The sequence below is a fragment of the Plectropomus leopardus genome, chromosome 17 (assembly GCF_026936395.1).
Source record: "Plectropomus leopardus strain MGB_pleo_1.0 chromosome 17, ASM2693639v1, whole genome shotgun sequence".
Lineage (NCBI taxonomy): Eukaryota > Metazoa > Chordata > Actinopteri > Perciformes > Serranidae > Plectropomus > Plectropomus leopardus.
Genome location: NC_142192.1, coordinates 1,891,714 through 1,918,656, shown reverse-complemented (window position 1 = coordinate 1,918,656; position 26,943 = coordinate 1,891,714). Strand labels below are relative to the sequence as shown.

Genomic DNA, 26,943 nt, shown 5'->3' with positions numbered 1-26,943 from the left:
CACTTAACACTGAATGTCTCCGCTCTCTGAAAGTGTCTGCTCACTGTTGAGCTGATTTCAATATATTGAAAGGATTTGTTGTAATGCTTCTGGAGCAAAGAGTTACTGGCAAAGTGTGGTGTGCGTGTTGAAATATCTGCCAGTTACAATACTGTCTGTCTGTAAGGCCAATTTCACTCAGAAGGAAGGAAGACTGGTGCAAGACTGATGAACAGAGGTTCATCAGAACAAGAGTATGGAGTGTGTTTCATCTTATAAAAACCTGAACATTGTGCTGGATGACTGTTTTTCTTTTAAGCTACACATTGAACTACTTGTGGAAAGGCTAAAGATGAAACTGGGTTTTTAATTTTAGAAACAGGAACTGCTTTTCTTGACCAAACAAGACTGCTCTCTGCTATATTTATACTCACCACTGTGTTCATCACATCTCAACACATCTCTGTTTTGATCTTATCTTATTTTTACTTGGGGGTTTTATTATGTCTTTATGTCTTTGATGCATGAAATGTCTTTATTGTAAAGCATGTTGGGCTTCATTTCTTGTGTGAGAGGTGCTATACAAATAGAGATTATTATTAAAATTACTATAAGTATTGTAATAATAATAACAATAATAACAATATTATTATTATTGTTGTTGTTGTTATTATCATCACTGTACTCTATATGCTTGGGTGGGTGGCTGTCTGTGTAAACTGTGTAGACTTTTTCATCTGCATTTTCTTATATACAAAGCTGTTCCTAGCCTACTTCCAGCCTATGTATGTGTGTATATTCAGAAAAAAAATGATATTGTCTATGCGATCCGTTCACATGTCTATACTTAGGGTTAATACAGAATTTGGCAAAAAAAGCCTTTATGTATGCTGCTCCATGTGGAGTCTTCTGCAGAAGGACTTGACATTGCACTCTTTGGCTCCTTGAGGCTGTTTCAAAGCTCTGCTGCGGGTTTAGTATGTTGTCCTCTTCATGCCGATGTCAGGGTGCATCTTAGCTGGTCTTTTAATTGTCATGTTTTTATGGTTTACTTTATAGCATATATTAATAAAGTTTTTAGTTCTTCCTTGTTGTAACTTTGTTTGGTGCTCTTTTTGTGTTTTATACTGTTTGTTTTGGCTGTATATATTTTGATTTAATAGTTTTGTTCCATGTTGTCTGTCTGTGACTTTTGTTGCTGTCTGTCTTGGCCAGGGTGCCTTTGATGTTTTTTTCTGGTTAAATAAAGGTTATTTAAAAAAAAAAAAAGTCAGTTTCAGGAGGGAACAAAGACAATGCTGCATAAATCAAACATAATCTGTACTACAAATGAAGCATGACTGACTAACATTATTAAAGGTAATTTGCTGTTCTTACTGTTAATAGAGATGTAATTTTTAAAAGAAGAAATATTTCTATTACAAATGAAATGTTAAATTAATCAGGACAGACAGGCATTTAACAGCTGCAGCCCATCTTGGATGGTCTGACCAGGAGCTGAGGGTGACTTATGTTAGCTCCTTTGGATTGGATTAATATTACTGTGGAACTTTAATGGACTTTAATGATTCGGTTGGCTGACTTTATGACTCCTTTTACTTGTGCTGCTGTTTTTTGCAGGGGTGGATGTAGTGAAATAAAGCCATCCATTCATTCATTCTTAAAAAAAACATTACTAGTACTAGTGAACTAGTGTTCACACTGCACTATGAGACAATGTGTAAAAAAAAAAAATCATATTTTGCTGCCCACTCTATTGCTTTTTGTGCAAGCAAAAAATAAGCAACCAATCAGAGCTGGTGAGAAAACCATGCCCACCAACCAGACCAGACGTTCTCATTTTACAGCTAAATAGTGCACTAAAATACATTGGTGAGAAAATGAAAAACATGGTGACAGAATTTTGATTCATATTTGATCAGCACTGCTTTGTCAGTTTATCAAAATGAAACATTGAGACCATATCCCACTTTACATATAAAGTGGGAAGTACATATTTAAGGGTAGCATAATAATAGAGGCTGAATATGGACAGAGAGTGAGTTTGGGGTAATTATGTCAATAAATGTAAGACATATGATATGAAAAATACTATATGTCAACAAACACACACAGAACTATATCCAAAATTGCTAAGCACTGTTAAGGCATCCCTCTCAACATTTCGACCCTTATTTTTTTGCTGGTTATTCACTTAATATAACCCTTAAAACCCTGAATAAAAACATACATACAAACAAACAAACAAACAAACAATAACCCCTGATTTCATATGCTTCATTTTGACGACTTTTACAAGCATTTAAACCAAACCAAATTTGGTTTAATTTTCTTTGAAAACATGAAAAAAGGCAATCTGAAACTTGGCATGAAATAATAAAAAAAAATGCAAAAAATTAATAAATAAATAAAAAGTAAAGGTGACAAGAAAATGACCTTAATATAAAGAAATATATATTTATACTTATTATAATTTTATATTTAAAATTAGATGATGGGAAATATATATATATTATTATCTATTTATTTTATGTTAGCACTTTTTAGGCCTTTTCCTGCTTGTTGTTGTTGTTTTCTTCCTCTGATTTTCAGGTTGTTAGTATTTTTTTGCTAATCTTGGGGTCATTTCTTGTTAAGTTGCTCATTGCCTTCTTTTCATGTTTTCGAAAGAAACTGAGCGACACTTGGTGTTCCAAAAGTTGGCCAATACACATTAGAGCGACCCATATAAAACAAACTGTAGGCTACAAACACCCTCCACATTAAGGACATGACCCCAGTGTCCCCAGTGGTAGTTATTTAGTTAAATATTATATGGATATTCGAACAGTATGTTTATTATAGATAATGCAACATGTGACATTTTCACTGGGGGAAGTGATATAGGCTGAGTGCCATTTTGACCATCAAACACACTTTGATAAAGCTGATTTTCTGCTTAAGGGTTTTCACTGAGAGCTGTATGACTTATCGGTTCACAGCTGCTGAACCATGGATCTATGTGCTGAGCAGCAGCCAGGGAGCAGCTGCTCCACCCGACGGGACCCGCCTCCCGAGGGGCGGGGTCAAATATCGGGTGAACTGCACGTTGGAAGGGGCGGGGAGCTGTAATAATTACTACATCCACCCTTTCTGCCTCCGCATCCCCTCAGTTTTCAAACAGATTATTGTAGACCACAACGATAGCTTTGGACGTGTTTCCTCAAACCGTATCGGAAGAGCTTGTTTGATATTTCTAAATATTTTTTTCTTTCAAATTCATCCAAGAAAGCAGCTTCAGTGCTATGGCAAAGGGAGAGGGAGGTGAACAATACTCCAACGCCAGTTTATTGAATAAACCTGTCAGCGCGGATGGTATCAAGCTCGCAAGGAAGGTGAGTTCGTTTAGTAATTAAAAAATAAAAGATAACTTAGCGATTTCTTCTCTAGAGCAGCTCCCAACAGAGCACAGGAGCAGGGAGAGGCTGCTTTTTAGGGGAGTGTGTGTTGAACATTTGAATGACTGGAGCACAAACCGGGACCTGGAAAGTGACATTTCGACACACTGACTCATTAGGTTAGCAAGGCGCGCGCTCTTCGTTGTCATATTTCTACACGAGAATTGGCCAATTTATGTATCCAGGTGACTCGTTGAATTATTAAATGAACGAAATTATCGATAAAAATTAAATAATAAATACTTAATTTCTGTCAATACATTAGTCTCCAACCGGCAGCATGCGCTTTCACTTGCCTTTGAATATCACGAGACATTCCTCAAATGGTTTAAACCATAAACTGTGGCTCTGGGTTAAATATAGCGTTGGTAGGTTTTAAAGCCAAGTCATACTTTTAGGTTGTAGGCTGTAATAAGAGAGGTTTTGGGTGAACTCGTTACCCCAGCTTCACAGAGCTAAATTTAAACTGATAAAAATACTAGCCTGCCGCTCTCTCTTAACGGCTGCCTTTTTAAAATATCTTTGTTGTAACATTATGTTAGCTAGGTTAGCTCACGAAATTGGCCATTTACACCGAAATTTCTCATTTACATAATGGCCTCTGTAATACATTTAATGATACGAAAATTCGTAGCCACACTGCAAATATGTCTCATGTGTATGTGTTGTCGACTGACGTTAATAACAATAAGAGATAACGTTATTTAACTGAGGCTACATCATATTCATTCATGTGGGATTCAGTCGGTTTGTTGTGCTGCTTTCAGGGGCTCCCCTGAAGCCCCCGGCATCTGAGAGAATGGGCTCCAGGTCCAACACTTATACGATATACACGATATATTAGTCGAAAAAAAGAAACAAAAAAATATTGAGTTATTGGAACGTGTCTTTTGGCTTCAGAAATAATGACACAATTCCTAGTATTACCAAGATGCGGAGGAGAACATAAGGTACTCACTGACTATCTGTTTGTTATGAATCAGAAATGAAGTTATGTCTTTCTACTGTTCGGTTCTGCATGTGACCTGTTTTTTTTTTACTTTGAAAAATCTCCCCAGTTGTTAAGAAAAATAGTATCTTGATTCGTTATTTCGAGTGCATTTCAGGGGTTAATATCCGTCTCCGACGGCTTTGAATGCAGCAGGAAGCTCCCTCCAAGGCGACGTGTCAGACACAGAGGGACCACGCAGGGCATCATTTCCTAAAATCCCATGCAGAATTAGAGTTTGTCATCGCCTTAATTAATCATTTAGAGTTTCTAACATCTGTAATGCTAGGATTCATTAAAAACAGTTTTGCTATCTTTGAATGTTTGAAAAACCACACCTGTGTGAGGATAGTGATAACATATCAGTACTGGTAGCTCTGATAACACAGGTAGTAAGTAGCCATTGAGGAAGTTATAGGAGGCTAGTGTTCATATCAGGTTCAATACACTGTTGAATAGATACGCAGTTTGTGTGGCACGCTGAATCATATTTCGAAGAAGACATCAGGAGACATGTTCCTCCTCTGCTGTATCTGCTGTAATAAGGATGGGCAATGCAAAGAGGAGTGTTTTAAGTGGATTGCTTCAAAGCTGTGAAGAGAATTACACTAATACACTGTCACTTTAACACATTCCTATGATAGTTGCATGACCATGTAGGTTTACTCACTGCAATGTCACGTTAAAACTAGGAGGGGCAGAAATATGTACTAATAAACTTAAAAACTTAAATAAAATTAAGTTATTTTAAATATATATAAAATATTTTATCTGTTTTTTTTCTATATTTATGTTGCACCAACCCACTAGAACAAATTCCTCATATTGTGTTAACTATACCTGGCAATAAATCTTTTTCTGATTCTGATTCTGATTCTAATAGTATGCACACTGGTAGAACAGGTGTAGGAGAATTACATACAGTGAAAGAGAGTTGGACTCCCACACTGTCAGCAAAATATATCATAGATCAGTGATACTCAGCTTAACTTGGCCACCCAACCATTTTCCATTTCAGAATAAAATAAAGTGATTCACACTCAGAATTGTTTTTTTTTACTTTTAGTATGCATAAGGTACCAGAGTGCATAAAACAGCATCAAAAAAGAGACAGTTCATCGATAAAGTGCCAGTGGAGGATCCCCCCCGCACCCCCTGACAGAGGTCCTAGACAAGCCCCTAATGATCTAAAATCTGTAGAAATTTCCTAAAATCTGTAGAAATTTCCTAAAATCTGTAGAAATTTCCTAAAATCCTAGAAATGTGCAAAATCCTAGAAACGTACTAAAATCCTTAGAAACATGAATGAGGCAAGGAATGGCCCCTCGCCTCCTTAAATTTTGCAAAAGTGGCCCCCAAGCAAAGCAAGTTGAGTATCCCTGCAATAGGCCTTCTATCAGGCATGGTTCAAGGGGTAATGTGAGTCAAATACTGGGGTCAATTTTGATCCCCGAAGCCGCTAAATTCTCCACCATGAAGACAAATCACCAGGTAGTCCAACTGATGCAGTGCCAGCCATTGTGTTGAGTCTCTAAAGACTGAATAATTGCTTCTATGTTTTGATGCCGCCGGTTTCTCATTTCAGTCAGAGAGGTTTTGTCACCTAAACAAAGGCTTGGTTGGGTGTATCAACAGAAGCTGGGTCCCTCAGTCACAGCCACACTGATGTTTTGTGTTGTGGTCTGATCCAAGATCAGGTTTGTTTTCTTTTTGTCCAGATCAGTGACGTTTCATTGAGGAAGACTGAGACGTACCCTGCAGTTCAAGGTCATTTTCTCCTGAAACAGGTTTTATTGTTTCCCTGCGACCTTTTCTCTAGGTAGTAGCGGGAGAGTTCTCAGCCCAGCTGAAAAAAACGCCAATCACACTCACAACCTTTGGATTGGTTGGGGAGGAGGGTGTGTGTGCAGGAGTGCTCAGAGCTCTGGTCAAACTGGCAGACAACCTGTTGGGTATTATGCCATTTGAGGCTGCTGCCAAGGTGCTGTCACCCTGGCTGGGTGTGTGTTTGTGTGTGTGTGTGAGTGAGAGAGAGACACCATGGTGTTGTCATGCCCTGGCACTATTCTGCACAGATTTGTGGTGCCTTGGAGGAGATGTTTAGACTCTGTCTGCCGGGGAAATTATTACATCTACAGTAGAGTAAAATGGAGAAGAATGAGCACTTGTTAGAGCACCAAGGGTTTCTTGTTACCCACTGGCTGTCCCTGACTTCTGCCAAACACGCTACATGATGGTTAGGTATTAGCCAGCTGAACTCGTCGCTCTCAGACTCTCTGGTGATTAAGAATTTAGGCCGTATTCCTTAAGAGGCACTGCAAAAAGTTGTGGCTGTCTTAATCGGACTAGTGAGAAATTAAAAGATTAAACAGTTCAGACAGAAATTGAGAAAGTTACCTGTTTGTAAGCCTGGGGACAAAACTGAGCGCTGCTGTACTGCCGAGTCGGCAGAACTGACCCCTCCTATAATTACAAGGGCACGGCCCTGCCAGCGCCTGAAAAGGTTTGTGGGCAGCTGCTAATACTTCGCCCTTTGGACACTTTCTCTAAAGGTAGGTTAATGTTGAATGAATGAACACATCTCATGTATGCTGTTTTGTCTGATATTGTGTAAAATTTCAATTTTAGGGTTAATTTAGACACTTATTTAACTTGATTAACCCTTTGAAACTTAAGCAAAGTGACTTCCAAAACGTAGGAAGAAGGCGATGAGCAACGAGAGAAGAAATTATCAAAAATTTGCAATAAACCAGTAAAAAAGTACAAGAAATGTACCTGAAAACAAGTTTGAAAAAAAGAGAGAGAGAGAATTACCTAAAATTTAGCTACACAAACAAATAAAAAGTTAATTGCCAGGAAAAAGTGTTTGATTCTAATAATTCTGTAACATATTTTTAGTTATGCAATTATAAGGATTATAAATACATTTTCTTTTTACTAGACATTTTTTCCTAGCTTTTTTCTAAATCTACTAGTTTCTTGCAATTTCTGGAACATTTCTTACCAAGTTGCTCATTTTCTTTTTTCCCCATGTTTTTGAAAGAAATTACACAATTAGCTCTGGGTTCAAAGGTTTAAATACTTGTGAAAGGTGTTTTTAAAGCAGCACAAGACAAGTGATCAAAGTGTTAACTGTGTTTTTTCTGCTTTTTTCCTTGTTTTTTTTCGCAGCATGAGCACGGGAACAGATTGTCAGTCTGCAGCAAGATCTGCTATGCCATTGGCGGAGCACCCTACCAGATCACGGGGTGTGCCCTGGGATTTTTTCTGCAGATCTATCTACTGGACGTAGCTCAGGTGAGTTGGTCGAGATCATTTCAAAACTCCATAACCTCAGCTGTGCATTTCGTGTCTCTTTCATAACATGGGCCTAAAATAGCCCCTGCCACCCTTAAAGGTCCACCTTACTGGGAATGGGAACATACTGTGCATACAGTACTGTCCTTCCTATACTCTATGCTGTCCTGCTGCAGTGTGTGTGTGGTGGCATTTACAGACTTGGGAGCAAGTATGTGCTACTTCCTGTGCCCTCAAATCACCCCTCTCACAAGGGCACATACAGGACATAGTGACCGCCAAAGCTCCCCAACAAAGGAGGCGATTATCCTGAAAAATGAAGAGGTTGAAAAAGTTTCCATTATTGACTCCATGATATGGCTCCACTGTATCAAAAGGCTTACAGGGGCTTGATCTGAAAAATGTTTGGGGAGGGGGATGATGGTAGCACCATGGTGAGGGGCTCGCTTTAATGGGCTCTGACACTAATCTGATGGTAAAGGCCAAAATAGCGTGTAAGTCAGCTGCTTCCCAGGGTTTAGCTTTGTCTGGCTACCAAGATAGTTGATTAAGAGTCTATTGGGTGACACAGCGTGGTGCAGATTGTACAGTCAGGAGAGGAGCATTCATCGTGCTGCACCGCCTCCAATCAGCCTCGCCTCCTCCGGACAATGAGCTACTGACAGGCTGAGCAGCCAATGGCAGCTCCACGCTTTCACTCCATTCCAAGTGCTGCCTTTTCACTGTTGACATAAAAAGATCATAGTGTAAAAAAAAAACTAAGTCTACAAATTTACTGCAATTTGTGGAACATTTCTTACCAAGCTGCTGGTTGCCTTCCCCCCATGTTTTTAAAAGAAATTGCACCAATTTGCAGTTCAAAAGTGTAAATACTTGTGAGAGGTGTCTGAAAGAGAAGTGATGCCGCTCCAGGTTTCAACGGATTAACTCTACGACCGCATGTTGTGTACCACTAGTCAGCTTCCTCCTGACAGTTGTATGTATGGTGTATTGGTTTACATGTACAATGCTTGGAGTGATATTTTTATGGCAGTGGAGGGACTGAATTTGCACCTAAAATGCCGTTTTTGGAGAAAAGTCTTGAGATGTGTCCTTTTAATGTCACACTAACCCTTGTGTCTTTTCCTTTGGCAGCTGGATCCCTTCTATGCCTCCATCATCCTGTTTGTGGGCCGCGCATGGGACGCCATCACAGACCCCACAGTGGGCTTCCTGGTCTCCAGAAGTCCGTGGACACGTTTTGGACGCATGTTGCCCTGGTAGGTGGAACTCCCAGCTGGATCCAGCTCCAGTCTCATACTGCTGGACTTGATTTTATGATGGCTACATCTACATCTTTGAGCTCTGTAGTTAATCTGGGTTATTTCCTCCTCCAGCTGTAATGGTGCCAGCCTTTTCCATTACGTCGTTGAAAAAGCCCAGTTATATGTCACCGAAGCTCTTATTACACATTGGCTGTTCTAAAAGCCTGACGAGGGGCTGCTGTCAGCCTCGTGAGTCAGAGCTGTGAGTTTTCTAAACATGCACCATACATGTGTCAGTGTTTGGGGGTGGGGCTTAGTGAGGTCATCCCCCACGAGGGGTTAATACAGGTCGTGCTGATGCAATTACTGCTGCCATTTCCTCCTAGCTCACACATGCAACTGTGTCAATTCAAACTCCCCCCTCTCCCTCTCTCTTTCTTTCTTTCTCTTTCTCTCTCTCTTTCTCTCCCTCCCTCTATCTTTCTCTCTCTCTCTTTCTCTCTCTCTCTCTCTCCCTCCCTCTATCATTCTCTCTTTCTCTTACACACGCGGAACTCCTGCCATGCATACAGCCCAGGCTATAAAATGGACCACTGAAGCCTAAATGCAAAGGCACCACTATGCCTTTTATTCCTGTTTTTTACTAAACAAATATAAAGAGTTGCTGCAGGCACTATTCTTTGCGCATTTCCCAGAGCATGGCCTTTGGCATGCTGTTGTCAAATATAACTCCTGCCTGCTACCCAATTGGCTTCTTACAGCAAGCACACAAACCATTTTTTGCAAAGAATTCATCTAAAGGACTCAGACACTTGATCTCTGTATATTTCATATAGAGAGCTAGCTTCATCTATTTGATATTTTGATAGTCTCATTTGTACAAATTGAACCCGATATTTTTTGATAGACATGAAAAAAAGACCAAAAAAGACTCCCCGTATTTGGGGTTACCTTTCAGGTTAAACCACTTTGGCCTCTTTCTGTCAAATCCCTACATATAGAGCAAAATTAATTTTAAAAATCACCTTGCATCATATCTATATGTGTGTGTGTGTGGCAGTCAGCCTGAAATGAGTGGGTGGGAGGCCTGTGGTGCCTCAGGCCTTTTTCACAGAGAGGGTGCTGACCCTTTTCTATTCAGCTGCTACATCTCCTCCCCCACACCCAGACCCCCCAGTCTCTGAGCAGTCGATGAGTCTTTGGCCACGTTTAGACGAGAATGGCCAAGCTAAAGACGGAAAAGTCTTTACTTTGTGCTTAAAAAAAAAAATCCATGTTTATATGATAACATTGTAAAAAACGATCCTGGTGTACACTGATCCACAATAACAACTGAAAACGCTGTAGTATGCATTCCAGGTCAGTAGTTGGTGGTTTAACTTTGTAATGACACACCATAGAAGAACCCCATGCGCCTGCATAGAACAGAGCGCTGCGTATAAACTTTAACTGGTAATCTATGTTTTAGACTGATGTAAAGTCTCTCCAAAATAAAATTAATGCAATTAATTAATGCAAGAGCTTGTTCCACTCAAGTAAAAGGAATGTAGTGCTATCTACATTTAGCAATCAAAATGTCACAAAAACAATGTAAAATACAAGTCACTTTTAGGAGGAGTAACAAAACAGTTACTTTGTTACAGTAACAAACCTCAAATCTAGCAACAAAACGTCTTACAGTAAAATTAGTGCTATTTGAATAACACTTTAACTTTTCTCTGACAGAAATAATTATAACTAGTACATTCTTTCTGCATCAAAATAGTCCAGCCTTAACTGGGCCTTAAGGCACACCGCTGCCTGCTGATATGAGTGAATGAAGTGAGCTAAAACAAAAAATAACACGCTCGGCGCTGCTCACGCTCTCATATGGCGCGCTGTGTGAAACGGTGCGACGTCGACGCACGTTACGTGAATCGGCGTATTCATGTCGACGCGTCACCCCAGCCCTAGAACATACGCACGATAACCACCAGCATTAATAAACTCAGTAGAGTCAGCAGTACAATCACAGCTTGGTGGTCCGCCATTGTTGTTATTGAGCATTATTGTTGTTATTGTTGTCCTCCTACTCGCACATGGCTGTTTGTCTGAAACGTACGCATACACAAAGTGCGGCAGTGACAGGATTGCTCTCACAGGATCTGCACATTCACAATTTACACGGCGACAGAAGGGATAGCGTTTTCAAAAAAATATACTCTGGAAACCGGTTTCAAAAGTTTGCATTTTCAGGCCCCCAAAATGCAGTTGTCGTGTGAACCATTGCCATGTAAACGGCCCCTTTATCTTACAGGAGTAATCAGTCTGTATTAACCTGTTGCTCTTACACTGTTGCTAAAAGTTACAAAAAGTAGAACTCCTAGAACTTTCAGCCCTCCTTGAACTCTCGTCCATGTCTAAAGGGCATCATTCATACTGTTACGTCAGAGAAGTGTGGTGTGGGGTGTCAGTGCTAGCTGCTGGTTCCAGAAGTGTCTGCCAGTCTGCTTTCAGCAGGAGATATTTCGAGCTGCTATCCCCTCAGTGTGTGGGAGCATGCAGCCCCTCCACAGTGTCATCAGGCTGAAGGTGACAGAAGGAAAGGTGAATGTCCGATGGTCTCTGCAGCTTTTTAATGAGCACCACAGGGAGAAGCAGGGTGGCATAATTACTCCCTCTCCTGCTTGATTGAAAAGCTAATCTCCCTGGTTGGTTATGAAATGTGTGCACCATGTGGAACACAGGACACAACTGAGAGATGAACCCAGTCATGAAGGTCTCATGCGGCCGCCTCCTCAGTGTCCTGTGGTCATGTTCCCTCAAGTGGGCATTCATAAAAATATCTGCATAATCAATTTAAAATGTAAAGTGATCGTCCTGTTTAGCTGCTGGTTTCAGAGAAGTGTCCGAAATGTTGTTTTCTTTTGGTCGTGACTAGTGGTGGAGGAAAAATTGATACAGCATAGTATCACGATATTTTGTGTGGCAATATCTTATCAATGCACAGATGTATAGTTTTTTTAATTATGTAATTGCATAATGAAAAATGAATGACTATTATATACATTGAAAAGCATTGTATTTCACATCTCAGTTTTGCTGGTGGGTCATCATGATAACAGTATGCAGAATATGAAGTCAATTGACTTGATGATCACTGAAGTCAGGTGGATTAAAAAGTGGATGTATTGATGTCGGTAGTGGTTATCGGCCAAATGAGTTGTTATATATCGGCATATCAGACATTTTGGCAAAAAATCCAATATCGTGCATTCCTAATAAAATGACTGAAGTAAGAAGAGCAGACTGATTTTAACCATATTATATAAAAACAGATGTCACTGCAATACTTAGCAAAAAATTGCAATAACTGTGTATTGTGACTTAAGTATCATGGAAATATTGTATCGGGTGGCCTATGGTGATTTCCACCCCAAATAGTGACTCCATGCTGTGGCAATTACACATTATGTGCAAATAAACTTCAAATAGCTTCTTGTTGTGCAAGCTTAGATGGAGAACTCTCTGAAATCTTCAGTGCTGGAATGAATTTGCTGTTAGTCAAAAATAAAAACAGTAAAAGCTTTTGCAACAGTTCTTGGTAAAAGTAATCCACACACAGAGTTCTACATAGATGACATCTGGAATCACTATAATAATTTTACAAATCTATCAGCTATCATTCATGCATACTTTGAAAATGTAGTAACAAAGTAGCTCTTATTTTGACAGATTTAATATTAATGTACACACTTCACTTGTATTGAACTAATATGCAGGCAGGAGGGCCAAGGACAGTAATATTATTATCATTTTCAGCCAACATCAGGATGCTGACATCTCACTCTCAGAAGTGGGTCATTCTGGGTGCTGCTGGAGCAAAGCGAGACGCATATCGTCTCATTGTGAGGGATGGGGCGTGGACAGGGTGGGGGTGGGTGTTGGTGGAGGAAGAATGGATGGAGGAATGACTGGCACGTTCACTCACAGTCAGCTCACTCACAAAGATGTGGGGTGATAGTCGCGGTGGCTCAGAGCAGCTTCGAGCTGCTCCATCTTAAAAACTGTGTGTGTAGGAAGTGGGGGAGGGGAGATGAGTCAGGCTGACTTCTCATTGGTCCAGCCCACAACACACCACATATATGAGCCAATGAGGTATCAGCTTTCAGCTCTGAATGGCTGGGTAGGATTTTTAAAGAGTGACTGAGGAATCTAGGAGTTTACTTGAGTTCAAGTTGAGGAGCTGTGGTAGAATGAGTGGTTCTGTTGCTGCTGGGCTGCTGGAGTCACAGCTACACACTCAAGGTCTCCTGTAACTCCCTTAACATGCCGTAACACTCATGACTTTGGGTATATGTTACCTCTTTGACAAATACAGACTGTCTTTTCTAATATGAATTGTGTCCAGTTTACAGAAGCTAAGGATGTGGATACATACATTTTTTTCACATACATTTGACATAAAGCATGATTTATTTTGATTTTGTAAGGTACAGTCAGAATGAAACCATGAAGTCTGAAAATCAGATAATAATATAATAAGCTTTATTCCAGGTGCTCTCCCACCCAGCCCCAATCATAGCTGCCAAACACATGAATTCAGATCTTGCTGTCAGCCCTTAAAAATGTTTTCTCAATGAACAGACACCAGTCTAAAAACTGTCACTGGCTAAGTTAACAAGCAGAGATCAAAATCACTCCTCCCTAGTCAGCACGGCTATTTCAGAGGACATCTACATCTCATTCCAGGAGGGGTGTCGGGACTTTTATGGCACACTGCAAGTCTTGGTTTAGCATTGCAAACTGTTTAAGATCAGCGAACAAAAGAAGCGGAGAAATGCAGAGATCCCACATCTTTATGTCGTGTGAGTTGCAGGATGTCTGAAAAAAAGCCAAGAGATTCAAGTAAAGGCAAATATTTCTGATCCACACACTGAAGTTCATCTCAAAACCTGTGCAAATAGGCTTGATTTCTTATAAGACATGGGAAAAGACGATAGGCAACAACGAAAACATTACCCAAAAATTCCTAGAAATGTCCTGAAATCTGAAAAACATCCTAAAGTGCAACAGATGGCCTAAGATCCTAGAAACATCCTAAAATCCCAGAAATGTACAAAAATTGATCTCTCTCTCTCTCTCTCTCTCTCTCTCTCTCTCTCTCTGTCTCTGGCTCTCTCTATATATATATATATATATATATATATATATATATATATATGTTTAAAAAAGAGGTCACCCCTCTACTAAATCAGCTGGATATACTACTATGAAATACTTTTAAAATAAATAATTATGAGAATTTTAAATATCTGTAGACTTTAAATGTCTGTAGACTTTTTTCCCCTAGCCTTTTTAAAAGAAAATTTCTGAATGCAGCACAAGAATAGTGTCAGTCCAGGTTTATAAGGGTTAAATAAAGTTCCATGCCTAATCTAGTTGGTGTTGTATGTCATTTGGCACAGAGGAAATAAGCTTAAAAAAAGCATTCCTTAGTGCGCTGTCATCTGCAGATAAACTATCTGCTGTAACTTGCCGACCACTCCTGCTCACTCCCACAGTGACTTTACACGCTCATACAGTCCATAATCGCATTGCATGCACACAGAGTCAGCTGAGCGAGGAAAAGAGTGCTGCAGCTGATCAGTGAGGAGTCTAAAGTGAAGTCACAGAACACTTTGATTGAATAATATCCGGAGCCATGGCGAGAAGTTGTGTCATTTTTACTTATGATTATGGCAATAGTCCATAATCATGTGTTTGTGACTCAATTTCCTGTCTGATAAGGCGGAATCTCCTGATGTGAACGTGATTCCTGTAGAGAACAGACGCACAAGCAGGATGCTCGGGCTGCTTCCTGTTCAACAAGCCAGACTCCTCTCTCCAGAGGTGTGGCTGCACTCACCATCTCACGTCTGATTGGAGGCTGTCGATCTGACCATAGGAAGCAGCAAACGGGGCAGGAAGTGACTACAGGCATTAAAATGACCTCATGATGTGGATTTTTGGGATGTTAGGCGTGTGTGGAGGAAAGAATGGCACGGAAGTGTTTACAAAACTAAAATGATATCTTCTTATTGGCATGAACATCTTTCACAGACATGTTGCCTTCTTGAAGCATTTTTAATAAGTTGTGTTTTGTTTAGCATTATTTCCCAGCAGTGGTGGAGGAAGTATTTAGATTATTTACTTAAGTAAAAGTACTAATACCACACGGTCAGAATGCTCTGTCACAACTAAAAGTCCTGAATTGAAATTAGCTGGCGGGCATGAAAAACTAGGGAAAATGTCAAGAAAACTATATTCATAAGTCTTTTAATTCTATTTTTTTAATTATTTCACAGGAAAAAAATCATTTTCATAAGGACATCTTGTTTGTTTGTTTGTTTTTTTGTTGTTTTTGTTACTTTTCTTTCCTTTGTTTTGTGGTCATTTTAAGTTAATTTTCTTGTAACGTTTGTCTAATTTCTTAATCCTCTTTTGAAACATTTTTTGTTTACTTGCTCATCACCTTCTCATGGTTTGTTTTTAAAGAAATCAAGCCAATTTTATCAGATTTCAAAGGGTTGAGTTAAAGTAAGTATGTTCCTGATTATACGTAGTAAGTATAATCAGGAAGATTTAGTTCAAGTATTAGAAGTAAAAGTGCCCATACAAAAAAATATATTTAAGAAACACCCCAAAAATTCAAAATTATAGAAAAATAAATTAGAAAACATCTTAAATGTTTAACAGTTGCTATTAGGTTTCTGTCAATCGGTTACTTCATTAATTGACCAGTTGTACCAGCTGTGCTTGTATAAACTGTTGGGTCATTTAATTAATAACAAAACATATTTGTAAACTTTTCTTTTGATTTTTATGCAAAAATCTTAATTTGTAAAGGAACTAAAATGTGCAGATAAATGTACTGAAGTAAAAAGTACAATATTAAATGTAGTGGAGTAAAGTGGCAGTAAAAAAAGAACAGACTCAAGTGTACAAGTACCTCAAATTTGTACCTATGTTCAGTATTTGAGTAAATGTATTTAGTTACATTCTAGCACTGTTCCTCAGCTTTATATCATCACATAACTCCTCAATTCAGCCACGAGCTCCTCCTGTTTGCATGCATGTGACTGACAATCAGCCTGAAACACCAAACAGAGCTGAGCTGAGGGAGAGCTGGCACCGCCTGAATGACAAACATGCTTCAATGGCCTCAATTAGTTACATAACAAGTGTCCCCTCTCTGCAGAAAGGCTGATAATTGTTTACAGAGTGGGCACGTTTCATGCTCGAGTAAGCTCACGTTTTGCTCCACTCATGCTGTTGTTGTTGTTGTTGTTGTCGTCTGTGCTCCCCTCCTCTGAAGGATTCTTCTGTCCACCCCTCTGGCTGTGCTTTCCTATTTCCTCATCTGGTACGTCCCTCCCTTTGACAACGGCAAAGTCATCTGGTACCTGTTCTTCTACTGCGTCTTCCAGACTCTGCAAACTGTGAGTAGCACACTGATGCAGACACAGACACTCCCTGTGGCTACTCTGTTGTCCCATATGTACAGTCATAGAAATGTTTAATTTCACAATAAGAGTTTTACCATTCAACTCACGCATTATAAAATGTAAAGGTTATTGTTTGGTCAGTATGAAGTAACAATCATTCTGAATCATTCATTATGTTTTTTTTTTCTCATTTTTAAATCTGATTTGATCATCAAAATATGAAGCAAACTTTCCAAAATGAAAAATAAATAAATAAATATCCATAATATTTGTTTCAGGAAGTCCTCTGATTTCACAATAATCTAGAATTTTTCACTTAAGGGGAGTTTGGCGTTTTTGAAATATGCTTATTTTCAATCTTTTCATCAACTTTCCACCAGACTCAGTTACTTCCCTTTTCTTTACATCTCTGCATGGCCACAAAGTGAAACAAAGAGGTGCTTTTATTTTCTCACTGTGTTCCTCTTTTCCTTTGCAAATCAGTGCTTCCATGTGCCGTACTCGGCCCTCACCATGTTCATCAGCTCTGAGCAGAAAGAGAGAGATTCAGCCACAGCATACAGTGAGTATCACAGTCAAGACAAGACAAGACAAGTCTCGTGTGTCACCTCCTTACTGACTCAGGCTTCCTTCCAATCAGGGATGACAGTGGAGGTTCTGGGCACAGTTCTCGGTACAGCCATCCAGGGGCAGATCGTGGGCATGGCTAACGCCCCCTGCCTCCCAGGGCCCGGTGACATCTTGGTGGACCCGAGCAACTCCTCTCTGTCCGTGGGACTCAATGACTCTGCGCCTGTCATTTCCCTGGATCACACGGTAAACACCCTGCAGACAGCAGACAGCTCTTAACAACCTCCGGCAGCAAGAACTGAAGAGAAGTGTGATTTCGGAAACTCATGTTTGCTAAGTGTTTTCTGTTTTCTTCCTCACAGAAAGCAGCCTACATGATTGCATCTGGCATCATCTGCATCATCTATGTCCTCTGTGCCATTGTTCTTTTCTTCGGTGTGAGAGAGCAGAAAGGTAAGGCAGCAACCTCTCCATCAAACTGGCTCCATCCTGCAATCCATATGTCAGTAACTATTCGTTTTATTTTGATGTGTACTCAAAGCCAAAATAAGGAGAAAAACACACACAGAAAGTATAAATCACAGATTTTGCCTAACATTGTCTATCCATGCCTTTTAATTCGCACTTGATGTAACAACTCACTTACATTTTGTACTTACATTTTTAACTGTTGAATCAAACTTTTTTCGCTATAAAATGATGACAAAAAATGCCAGTTGCTGACATGACAGAGCTGTTATCATCTCCAGTGCAATGGAGATGACTGTTGCAGCAGTGATTATGGTGTGAGTGTAGCCTAACAGCCTGTGTGAGAGCACACAGGCTGTTACAGTTCTGATTGCATCAGCACTGTCTTTGAGGCTATATATGCAAAACTCTATAAACTATCCTTAAAACCTCACACACCTAACCAGAAAATAATTGGATATATTTTGCAAAACTTGTCAAAATGTTTTTAATAAATTGTGTTTTCGCAATAATATTGTACACACAAACCATGGGACAAATAGAAATACAGAAAAGGACGAGCCTTAAAGGCTGCCTCACGTCGAAAATGAACCATACAAACTCTGGCTGTAGGAATACAAGAGTGAACCCTCGATGGTTCTGTGTTACCTCTTGGTAACATATCCATTTTTGGCTTTTTAAAGTCACACAATACATCCTCAATTATGCATTATTTTTTCAAAAAAAGGGCCGGGGCCCTAAGGAAACCAGCCGCACTGTTTATATTGTAACATGACTTTCTGGAGGCCATGTTGAGTCCATTTTTTGGGGCATTCCTCGCATGGTTCAGCTCCAAAAAATCTCTCCATGATAATGGTCTGAAAATGTCTCTTTCTGTCATTTTACGATGTGGCGGAAAAAAAGCGTATTCCAAAAAAAATAGACAATATAAGTTTAATTTTAAATTTTATAATGTAATTAATCTGATAGTTTGTGTAATAGAAAAGTGTTGCAATGCAAATGGTGCCTTGAAGCAACACTTTTATGGAATATCACCAAGACAATTTTCAGTACAAAACATTTTTTTGAAAACAGACATAGACAAAATTAAAATTATGTCTATGTAGTCTATTTTATGACAAAAAACATTGCAAATAGTTTTTTTTTTTTTTACAAACGGGCATCATTATGCATACCACAGAGGGTTAAAAAGGTTTTGGATATAATTCTCTCCTGTTTTTTCTCTGTCCAGAGTCGAGCCGTCCCAGGTCAGAGCCCATGGGTTTCTTCCAGGGGATTAAGCTGGTGATGGGACATGGACCCTACGCCAAATTGGTCATGGTCTTCCTCTTCACCTCGCTAGGTTTCATGGTGCGTACAGAGACACACTCAGTTTTCCTGTAAGCTCAGTGAGTGTGTGTGTATGTACAGAGTGTCAATCACTCTGTTTGTTTTTGGTTACTGAGTCCAGCGGGCTCTCCTCATGTGACATTTTGGGAATCTCACAGGTTTGTGCTCCCAGACTGAGTTTACTTCGGGCCTTCAAAGTTGGCCGAAGTGTGGTTGTGTGTATTTGTGTGCTTAGGCAGTAGATTTGACTGAGTCTCTGTGCTTCGCTCTGCAGCTCCTGGAGGGAAACTTTGCCCTGTTCTGCAGCTCCACACTGGGCTTCAGAAACGACTTTCAGAATATACTGCTCGTCATCATGGTGAGTACACACACACAAACACACATATATGCACACACAGGTGGCATTTCCAGACATTAAGACAGATAGCCACACCGTTCCCATAGCAATGACCGCATATCCATCAGCACAAGAAGTCGAGCCGTTAGTTTCAGAGTGCAGACAAAAGCTTCCTCCCAGCACAAACACATAAATTGTCATCAATTTGAAGGCTGGTGTGCACTGTAAAGCAGTGTCTCCTGATGAGTATCTGCTCTGCCTGAATGCCATCCCGTTCCCACAGACAGGACAGGAGCCACATTTGATTCTCGTCTCTTCTCTCTTGACCTGTGCTGAAAAACACCTCTCTCATATCAGAGAATCGCTCGAGATCCTGATCCTAGTATTAAAGCTAATTATTCCATAGATGTGCCTTGCGTAGCACGCACAGCAGAAGTGAACCGCTTGCTGAGGTTGAAGAGATTACACACTTTGATCCTTTACTTTATGGAAAGGATTACAGAGGGAAGGCAGTGAGCTTTTGTTAAAGTACATTTGTTTAGTGAAATTACTTTTTAGACAGGAACTGCTCCATAAGCAGCACTAAGTGAACCTAATCCTCACCGTCAGTTCTCTGATGAGATGTCAGACTGACACTGGAAGCTCAGATTTTATTAGCACAGAGATGGGTTAAACAGGCTTCAGCGCCATATACTAATCTCCTGATACAGATTGAATTTGACCCTATGTAAGTATTGTGGTTTGATATGCCAATTTATTTCTATTATTGTTTACTTTGTTTCCACAAGGTCACGGAAAAAAGTAAAATCATATACTTCTCAAGACTGTATATCATGAGATATATTTCCAAACACAATGCAGATCTCATGTCAGTCAGACTGTCTGACTTTTATTTCAGCAGCATCATTTACTCCATAGAAAAGTGGTAAATGAACTCATAACAGTTTCATTCATCAAAGGTTCTGTATGTGACCTGTAGATCAGCGGTTCCCAACTGGTCCAGCCTCGAGGTCCAGATTATTTCCATAATTATTAGTTCAAGGTCCACGCATAAGACTGCATAAGACTCAGCACATATTCAGTTCTATTTCACAAATGATGTACAACAAATGGGCTTAGAACACAATTATATAAAAGATATTGCAAGATATAGTACAATTACTTAAAACTTAAAAAATAAATAGCACTGTAACCAAAAAAGGGCTTATTAGGCAATGAACAACGAAAGAAGAAATAACCCAAAAATTAGCAAGGAATTCCTAAAAAGACATACAAGAAAGTTACCTAAAAAAAAAAAAGAAATCAATTATTTAATAAAAACAGTACAGAAACATTAACAGGAAATAACCTGGAAAACATGCTTAAAATTTAAAATAATTCTGTGACATCATTTTTTGCTTTTTAAAATCATTTTTTTAATCTGCTTATTTCTAGCAGTTTGTGGAGCATTTCTTACCAAGTTTCTCATTGTCTTTTTTCCCATGTCTTTTAAAGAAATTGCGTCAGTTTGGTTAAGGGTTAAAGGTTTAAATACTTGTTAAAGGCATCTGAAAGCAGCACAAGGAAAGCGACAACAAATTAACTAATTTTCAAGATCTGGACTCTGTTTATGCTTAAGATGTTGCCGTGCTGTGCAATTTATTTTGATTGAGCAGCAACACAATGTTTAACACTTTATGAGGCCCGTTTAAAAGATAAAGCCATATAAACTGATAGTTATGTGTAACTTGTGAGGAAAAGCTGATAAGGCTGGCAGACGAGAGGTTGCGTGTGCGAGGACTTGTGGCATTGAAGATGAGTTTCAGTTCTTGTGACACACACTACTGATTCCACACAATACAAAAACCTCTACAAACGGGAAGGAAATTAAAGTCTCTTGAGAGAAACCACATCAAACAGCTTTTACAACCACATAATATCTCTGTGACACACGTGACTGTGATGAGTGCTGTGTGGCTGGTTTCTCTTTGAGCTCAGTGTTTCACTCATAAATCGTGCGAAAAGGTGGGAAAACACTGTTGCACCACCGCTGTTATCTTTCCCTCAGTCAAACATGGAGGGGTCAGAGGCCAAAGCGATGTAAGCGACCCCCTCCCACAGAGTCAGAAGATGAGCTCTGTGGAATTTTTGCATCACATTGAGCTCAAATGTGTTTTGAGAAGATTTGCAGAAACCATATTGTCTTTACTTCACTGTTGTGTTTGGCAGCTGCGAGAGGTTAAATGTGCTTCTGCATCACCACGCTTCCACACCCAAACGGAAGCTGAGGCATTTTAAGAATGCATCTCATATCATGCTTTATGTTTGTGGCACAGAGGGTCTGTCACTCTTTTGTCTACAAAACCATGTTAACCAGTAATAAAGGGCCTTGTGGGGAATTTACTGGGATGTCTGTGAGTTTTGTCGGTGTGTGTGTGTGTGTGTGTGTGTGTGTGTGTGTGTGTGTGTGTGTGTAGGTGTGTGTGAGAGAAAACAAAAACACCTGGCTAACAGGACTTTAAATGTTTTTCCCCCCTCAGCTCTCCGCTACTCTGGCCATTCCCTTCTGGCAGTGGTTTCTGACTTGCTTTGGGAAAAAGACGGCGGTTTACGCTGGCAGCTTGGTAAGACCCGCAATCACGTCCAACACACCACTTGTATAAATCCTGTGAGACTGACAGAAGCTAAGTGATATTCTAGCAGCTGTAGGAAAACAGCTCTCCTGCCATTAAGAGACTGGTTTTAGGAAGTAAGAGTCTGAATGACAGCTTCAGTGGTCTGATGTGTTTCTGTTCTCTCTAGTCTGTGGTTCCCTTCATGATCCTGGTGGTGATCATAAAGAGTAACCTGATCGTCACCTACATTTGCTCCTTTGCTGCCGGGGTCGGAGTGGCTGCAGCCTTCCTGCTGCCTTGGTAAGACCCCTGCTCCCTCTTTGCTTTTGTCTTTTTCACCTTTTCTTGTCACGAGTACACCTTCACTGCATATAACCAACATGATGGTGTGTGTGCACATGATGTTAGAAAAAAAAAATACACCTAGATAATGCGATTAAGTTGAGCTATTCTGTCATGTAAGCACTTCAGTCAGAATTAAACTGGACTTAAACATTCTGCGAGACTGTTCGTTACATATGAGGGGTGAAGGGGTGCTACAAAAAAATGTCAGGCTTTAAAAAAATGAAAGCACTGAGGAGGGACTTGTGTTTTTAATTTCGGCTTAGGTGAGGGACATACCACTTGATAAGGTCTTATTTTATCTTTATTCTAAATAAAAAAAAGTCACACCCCAGCCACCCCCCTCCTCTGATAAATAAAGTACAGTCCCACAACACCGGCACAGAAGCTAGGTGATGTCCTGCTGTGGACGGAGCCGCGGCAAAACATATTCTAGCCACTTAAAAAGATCAAATTCAGTTTAAAACATTTAAACTGAATTTGATCTTTTTTCCCATTATATTTGAATGTTGTTTCCTCTTTACCAACACAGCAGCAGAGCAGCAGCTCCTCTGTTCATTGGAGTAAAATGACTTTTTCTCAGTGGAGTCTGGTGTTTTGATATTACGGCTTTAAATCCCCCTCAGTAAGAGCTGTCTGACAGCAAGGCAAAGCAGTGAAAATATTCTATATACAGCGTAGGCTACACTTAAACTAATGTTGATTTTTTTAGGTGGCTTAAAACTAATCATTGTTTGCTCAGCAGCGTTTAATTATATGTACGTGATGCGACAGTTTTTTACCCCAAAGTTATTGTAAATAAACAGTTGTTATTGTGATATGGTCTATATCATAGACTGAATAAATAATATAGGTTTATAGCAACCAGCTGAAATGGGGCATATTGCCACCCGCTGTGGAGGAGTCAGACAGACTTTATCAATAAATGGATTGTCCCCTGGTGCTTGTATACTGGGACAAGGAAAGAAGTCAGGTTAAATGGCCTGTCGAGCTATGACTGTAGCTCCACTAAACTGTGCATGGAAACAACCTGAGTGACTGTAATTTTCTGTGTTTTTATTTTTTCAGGTCTATGTTGCCTGATGTTGTCGACGATTTCCAAGTTCAGAACCCGGAGTCCACCGGTCACGAAGCTCTCTTCTATTCCTTCTATGTCTTCTTCACCAAGTTTGCCTCCGGTGTCTCTCTTGGCATCTCCACCCTCAGTTTAGAGTAAGTGTTAAAGTGTTTAAACAGGCACACACTAACCTATTTTGTAAATCATTCACATTGCTTGTAAGTATCTGCACTGGCAATAGCCGTAAGTGAGGGAATTATATTTGTAGGTTGTCTGTCTGTCAATATGTCCAAACCAATTTTTTTAACCCAATATCTGAGAAGGCCTTTAGGAAATTTCTTTAAATTCGGCACAAACAACCCCACAAAGGCAATGATAAACTGATAACATTTTGTTGGTCATAGATCTAAGGTCAGGTTCACTGTGGCCTTGCATCTGTCTCATTCTTGTGAATGTGATATCTCAAATATTGTGATTTCTTCAAATTCGGCACAAACGATCACTTGGACTCAAGAATGAACTGATTAGATTGTGGTGGTCAAAGGTCAAGGTCACTGTGACTTTGTCTGTCTTATTCTTGTGAACATGATATCTCAAGAACACCTTTAGGGATCTTTTTAAATTTTTAGCACAAACATCCTGCACAAATTTGGGAGGTCATAGGTCAAAGTCAGTGTGACCTTGCATCCGTCTTATTCTCGTGAATGCAATATGTTAAGAACACCTCAAAGGAATTTCTTCAACTTTGACACAAACAATAGTCACTTGGACTCAAGAATTACCTGATTAGAATTTGGTGGTTGAAGGTCAATAGTCAAGGCCACCGTGACCTCACAAAACATGTTTTTGGTTGTTTTGTAAGGGTTTTTTTTACGCTAATTATGATGAAAGTGTTAACATTTTATATTCAAAAGTTCAAAGGTCAGCTTCACATTGACATCTTAATGTTCTTCAATTAAACACCTTTAAACTGCTGTTCATAGAGACCTTCTGTGCTGCTGAGAGAAAGGTGTGCCTGAAGTATCCATGTTTTCAGACATGGATATAAACTATAAGAGAAACTTGCCGCGCAGCGGCATATGTTCACGTGGCGGTAATTCTAGTTTTGTAGGTGTTTCATTGGCTGTTTCTAATGGTCTGAGACACAATAAAAAAGTCTAAATGAGGCTAAGCCAAATCTCTCTGCACCCAAATCCCACATCAAAGCAAGGAATTCCTTTAGCTTTCTCTAGATGAAGTACAGTAAGACTGTAGTGTGTGTGTGTGTGTGTGTGTGTGTGTGTGTGTGTGTGTGTGTGTGTATCACATGACTGACTCTACAGCAGTGTTTTGGTCTTTGATCTCTGATTAGGTGGGAAATTTGCCCTCAGATCCAGACCTTGACTTTACTAATAAACCGATTAGCACAGTAGATGTATGACTCCACATGAGTACTCTGCAGTGCAGAGATGTGAAGAACTCACTCTTTCAGTATGATGTCTTTTTCTCAGTTTTGCAGGCTACATCAGTAGAGGCTGCTCTCAACCACAGGAAGTGGATATAACCTTGAAGGTGCTGGTCTCTGCCGCCCCCATCGCTCTCATCCTAATCGGCCTGGTCATACTGTATTCGTATCCAATCAATGAGGAGAGGAGGCAAGGCAACCGCAAGCTGCTACAGGAGCAGAGGTAAGGCCGCGCATTGAAAAGCCTCTTGTGTGTTTGTGTCAATGAGGCAAAACTCCAGCTGAAGACACTCTTTCTGTTCTCGCAGGGACAATGAGGACGATTCAGAAACAGACTCAACAGAACTGTCCAACATGGTGTAGCACCTTGAAGAGAGCCACGGACCAATCGGGTGATCGACTGGCATTTTGCACTGGGCGGGACCAACTAACCTGGGCCTGTCGGATCATACTGTACAGACACTGCCTTGTCCAATCACACTGCTGCTCTTCCAAGTCCACAAGACTTGAATGACTCAAGTGTCATCGCTTCAGCCAAGCTGAGGCCTTTCTGAAAGCATCCTACTCTGTGCATTTGTAATGTGTTCCCAGCATGAAATTCACTCTCCTCTTTCATCCAGTCAGATCTCAGAAGCCTTACTTTTTTTTGTAAAAGTTGGCCTTGTTCTAAGTTAAAATTGCACAAAACCATGACATGTGACGGGAGCATGTTTTGTCAGTGCTGCCGTTATTGGTGCTACAAGCTGGAACTGAACAGTCCTTGAACTTCTTACATTTAGCATTAATGACAGCTCTATGGTTCTGAACGCCGTTACAGACTTGAACAAACAGTGATAACGCCTTAATATCAGCTCCTTTCCGGGGTTAAAAACTGACAGTCACTTGCTCTTGAGTCACTGACTTGGTGTTTATGTTTAAAGTGTTATATTGTGTTTTGTAATTTTACAGATAATCCTCATAGTTTACTGACACCAGTTAGCTAGTTTGTCTCCATCTCATTCCCAGCCTACTGGCTTTTTGTTTTTTTTAAAGAAGCATCATATTGTGATGTTGAAATAGAAAGTAACAGCTCTTAATAGTTCAACACCATCATACTGAAACCACTACAATAGTTAAGCAGTTAGTTTGCAATTACATTACAAACATGACCTTATTTATAGGACAGCTACTGAAGACGGGAAAAGCTTTTTTTTTCTAAATGCTTTCATTTCCTAAAAACTGAGCAAAGCGGTGATGACAGCCGGTACAGATTTAGTGATATTTAAGTATTTATTTGTTTTGATTTTTTTACTGTCTTTGAATTCATGTTTGCTGGAAAGTCATGCTCCTTGCAGTATGTAAATGTATGTAAGGCCTGTGAGGTTCCAACTGAATTAGAAGTTTCGGGGGGGAGGGCATATTTTAAAAACCTTCACATGCCTTTTAATGCATGTTGCCATAGCTACTACCTTTGCTATATGCATATGAAAAGGGAAGCACATAATTGTGAAACAGAATATTGTAAGATGGGGGGGGGGGGTGAACTCCCGTGTTTGTATCTTGAATGTTAATTTTTCTTTGTATATATGTGTGTTTATTGAAGGAACAACCAGGATGCTTTGTAAACATCTCAATCCCTGTCCTGAAACGTGTGGATTGACATCTTTCATATCCATTGATATGGAAACGTGTACATACATACATACAGTGTCATATGTTATACATACTGTTAAATCTTCAACATGTTGTTTCTGACAACTGGGTTGCCGATGTCAAAATGTTAATATTTCATTTACTTTATTGTTTGTGCGTTTCTCTCCCTAGAGGTCCCTTATATATCTCTAGTAGAGGATTGTGTACAGCCCACACAGTGCTATTCTCACCCACTAACCCTGTCAGAATTCTACATGCTGTAAATCTCATCCTCTTTTTTATTTTGTTTGTCTTTTATGGATGTGTCAGTGAACCTCTTGAGGCTGTAGCCAAATGTGTGAGCTTTAACCCCACAGGGACACACAGACGCCTTGTGAACATGCCTCTTGTGCATATGTATATATTGTATGTAAACCTGTAAATCTTTGATATTTGTGGCTGTGAAATGAACCTATGTACACTGTATTGTAGCTATTTAAGAGAAGATGATGAGATTGCAAAAAGATATTGTTAATAAATACTAATTAAGTGTACTGTGAATGAATTGTCAACATGCCTGTACTTGAAACAACTATGTAACACACTCATGAGCCAGTTTCTATGAGAGCAAACTCGGGGCAGAGTCTTTTACTGTCTGTGTTTTTCATCACAACATGTGGATGAACGCTATAATGACTAGTGAAAAGAGAAAAATATAATTCTTCATCAACTTCTGAAACTGCTCTCAAAGGTACCTGCAGCCTGCGACAATAATTATTA

The 26,943-nt window shown here is 39.8% G+C and overlaps 1 protein-coding gene across 1 annotated transcript; it reads left to right on the top strand.

Annotated features, from left to right (window-relative positions):
- The first annotated feature begins 3,110 nt into the window (after window positions 1-3,110).
- Window positions 3,111-26,724, top strand: mfsd2ab (MFSD2 lysolipid transporter A, lysophospholipid b). The gene is made up of 14 exons (XM_042506635.2): window positions 3,111-3,353; window positions 7,576-7,701; window positions 8,836-8,960; window positions 16,282-16,405; window positions 16,895-16,973; window positions 17,052-17,227; window positions 17,344-17,434; window positions 18,681-18,799; window positions 19,053-19,136; window positions 21,635-21,718; window positions 21,897-22,009; window positions 23,120-23,263; window positions 24,599-24,775; window positions 24,861-26,724. The coding sequence occupies exons 1-14, from the start codon at window positions 3,264-3,266 to the stop codon at window positions 24,913-24,915; spliced, it is 1,587 nt and encodes a 528-aa protein (XP_042362569.1). The 5' UTR covers window positions 3,111-3,263; the 3' UTR covers window positions 24,916-26,724.
- The last annotated feature ends 219 nt before the right edge of the window (window positions 26,725-26,943 follow it).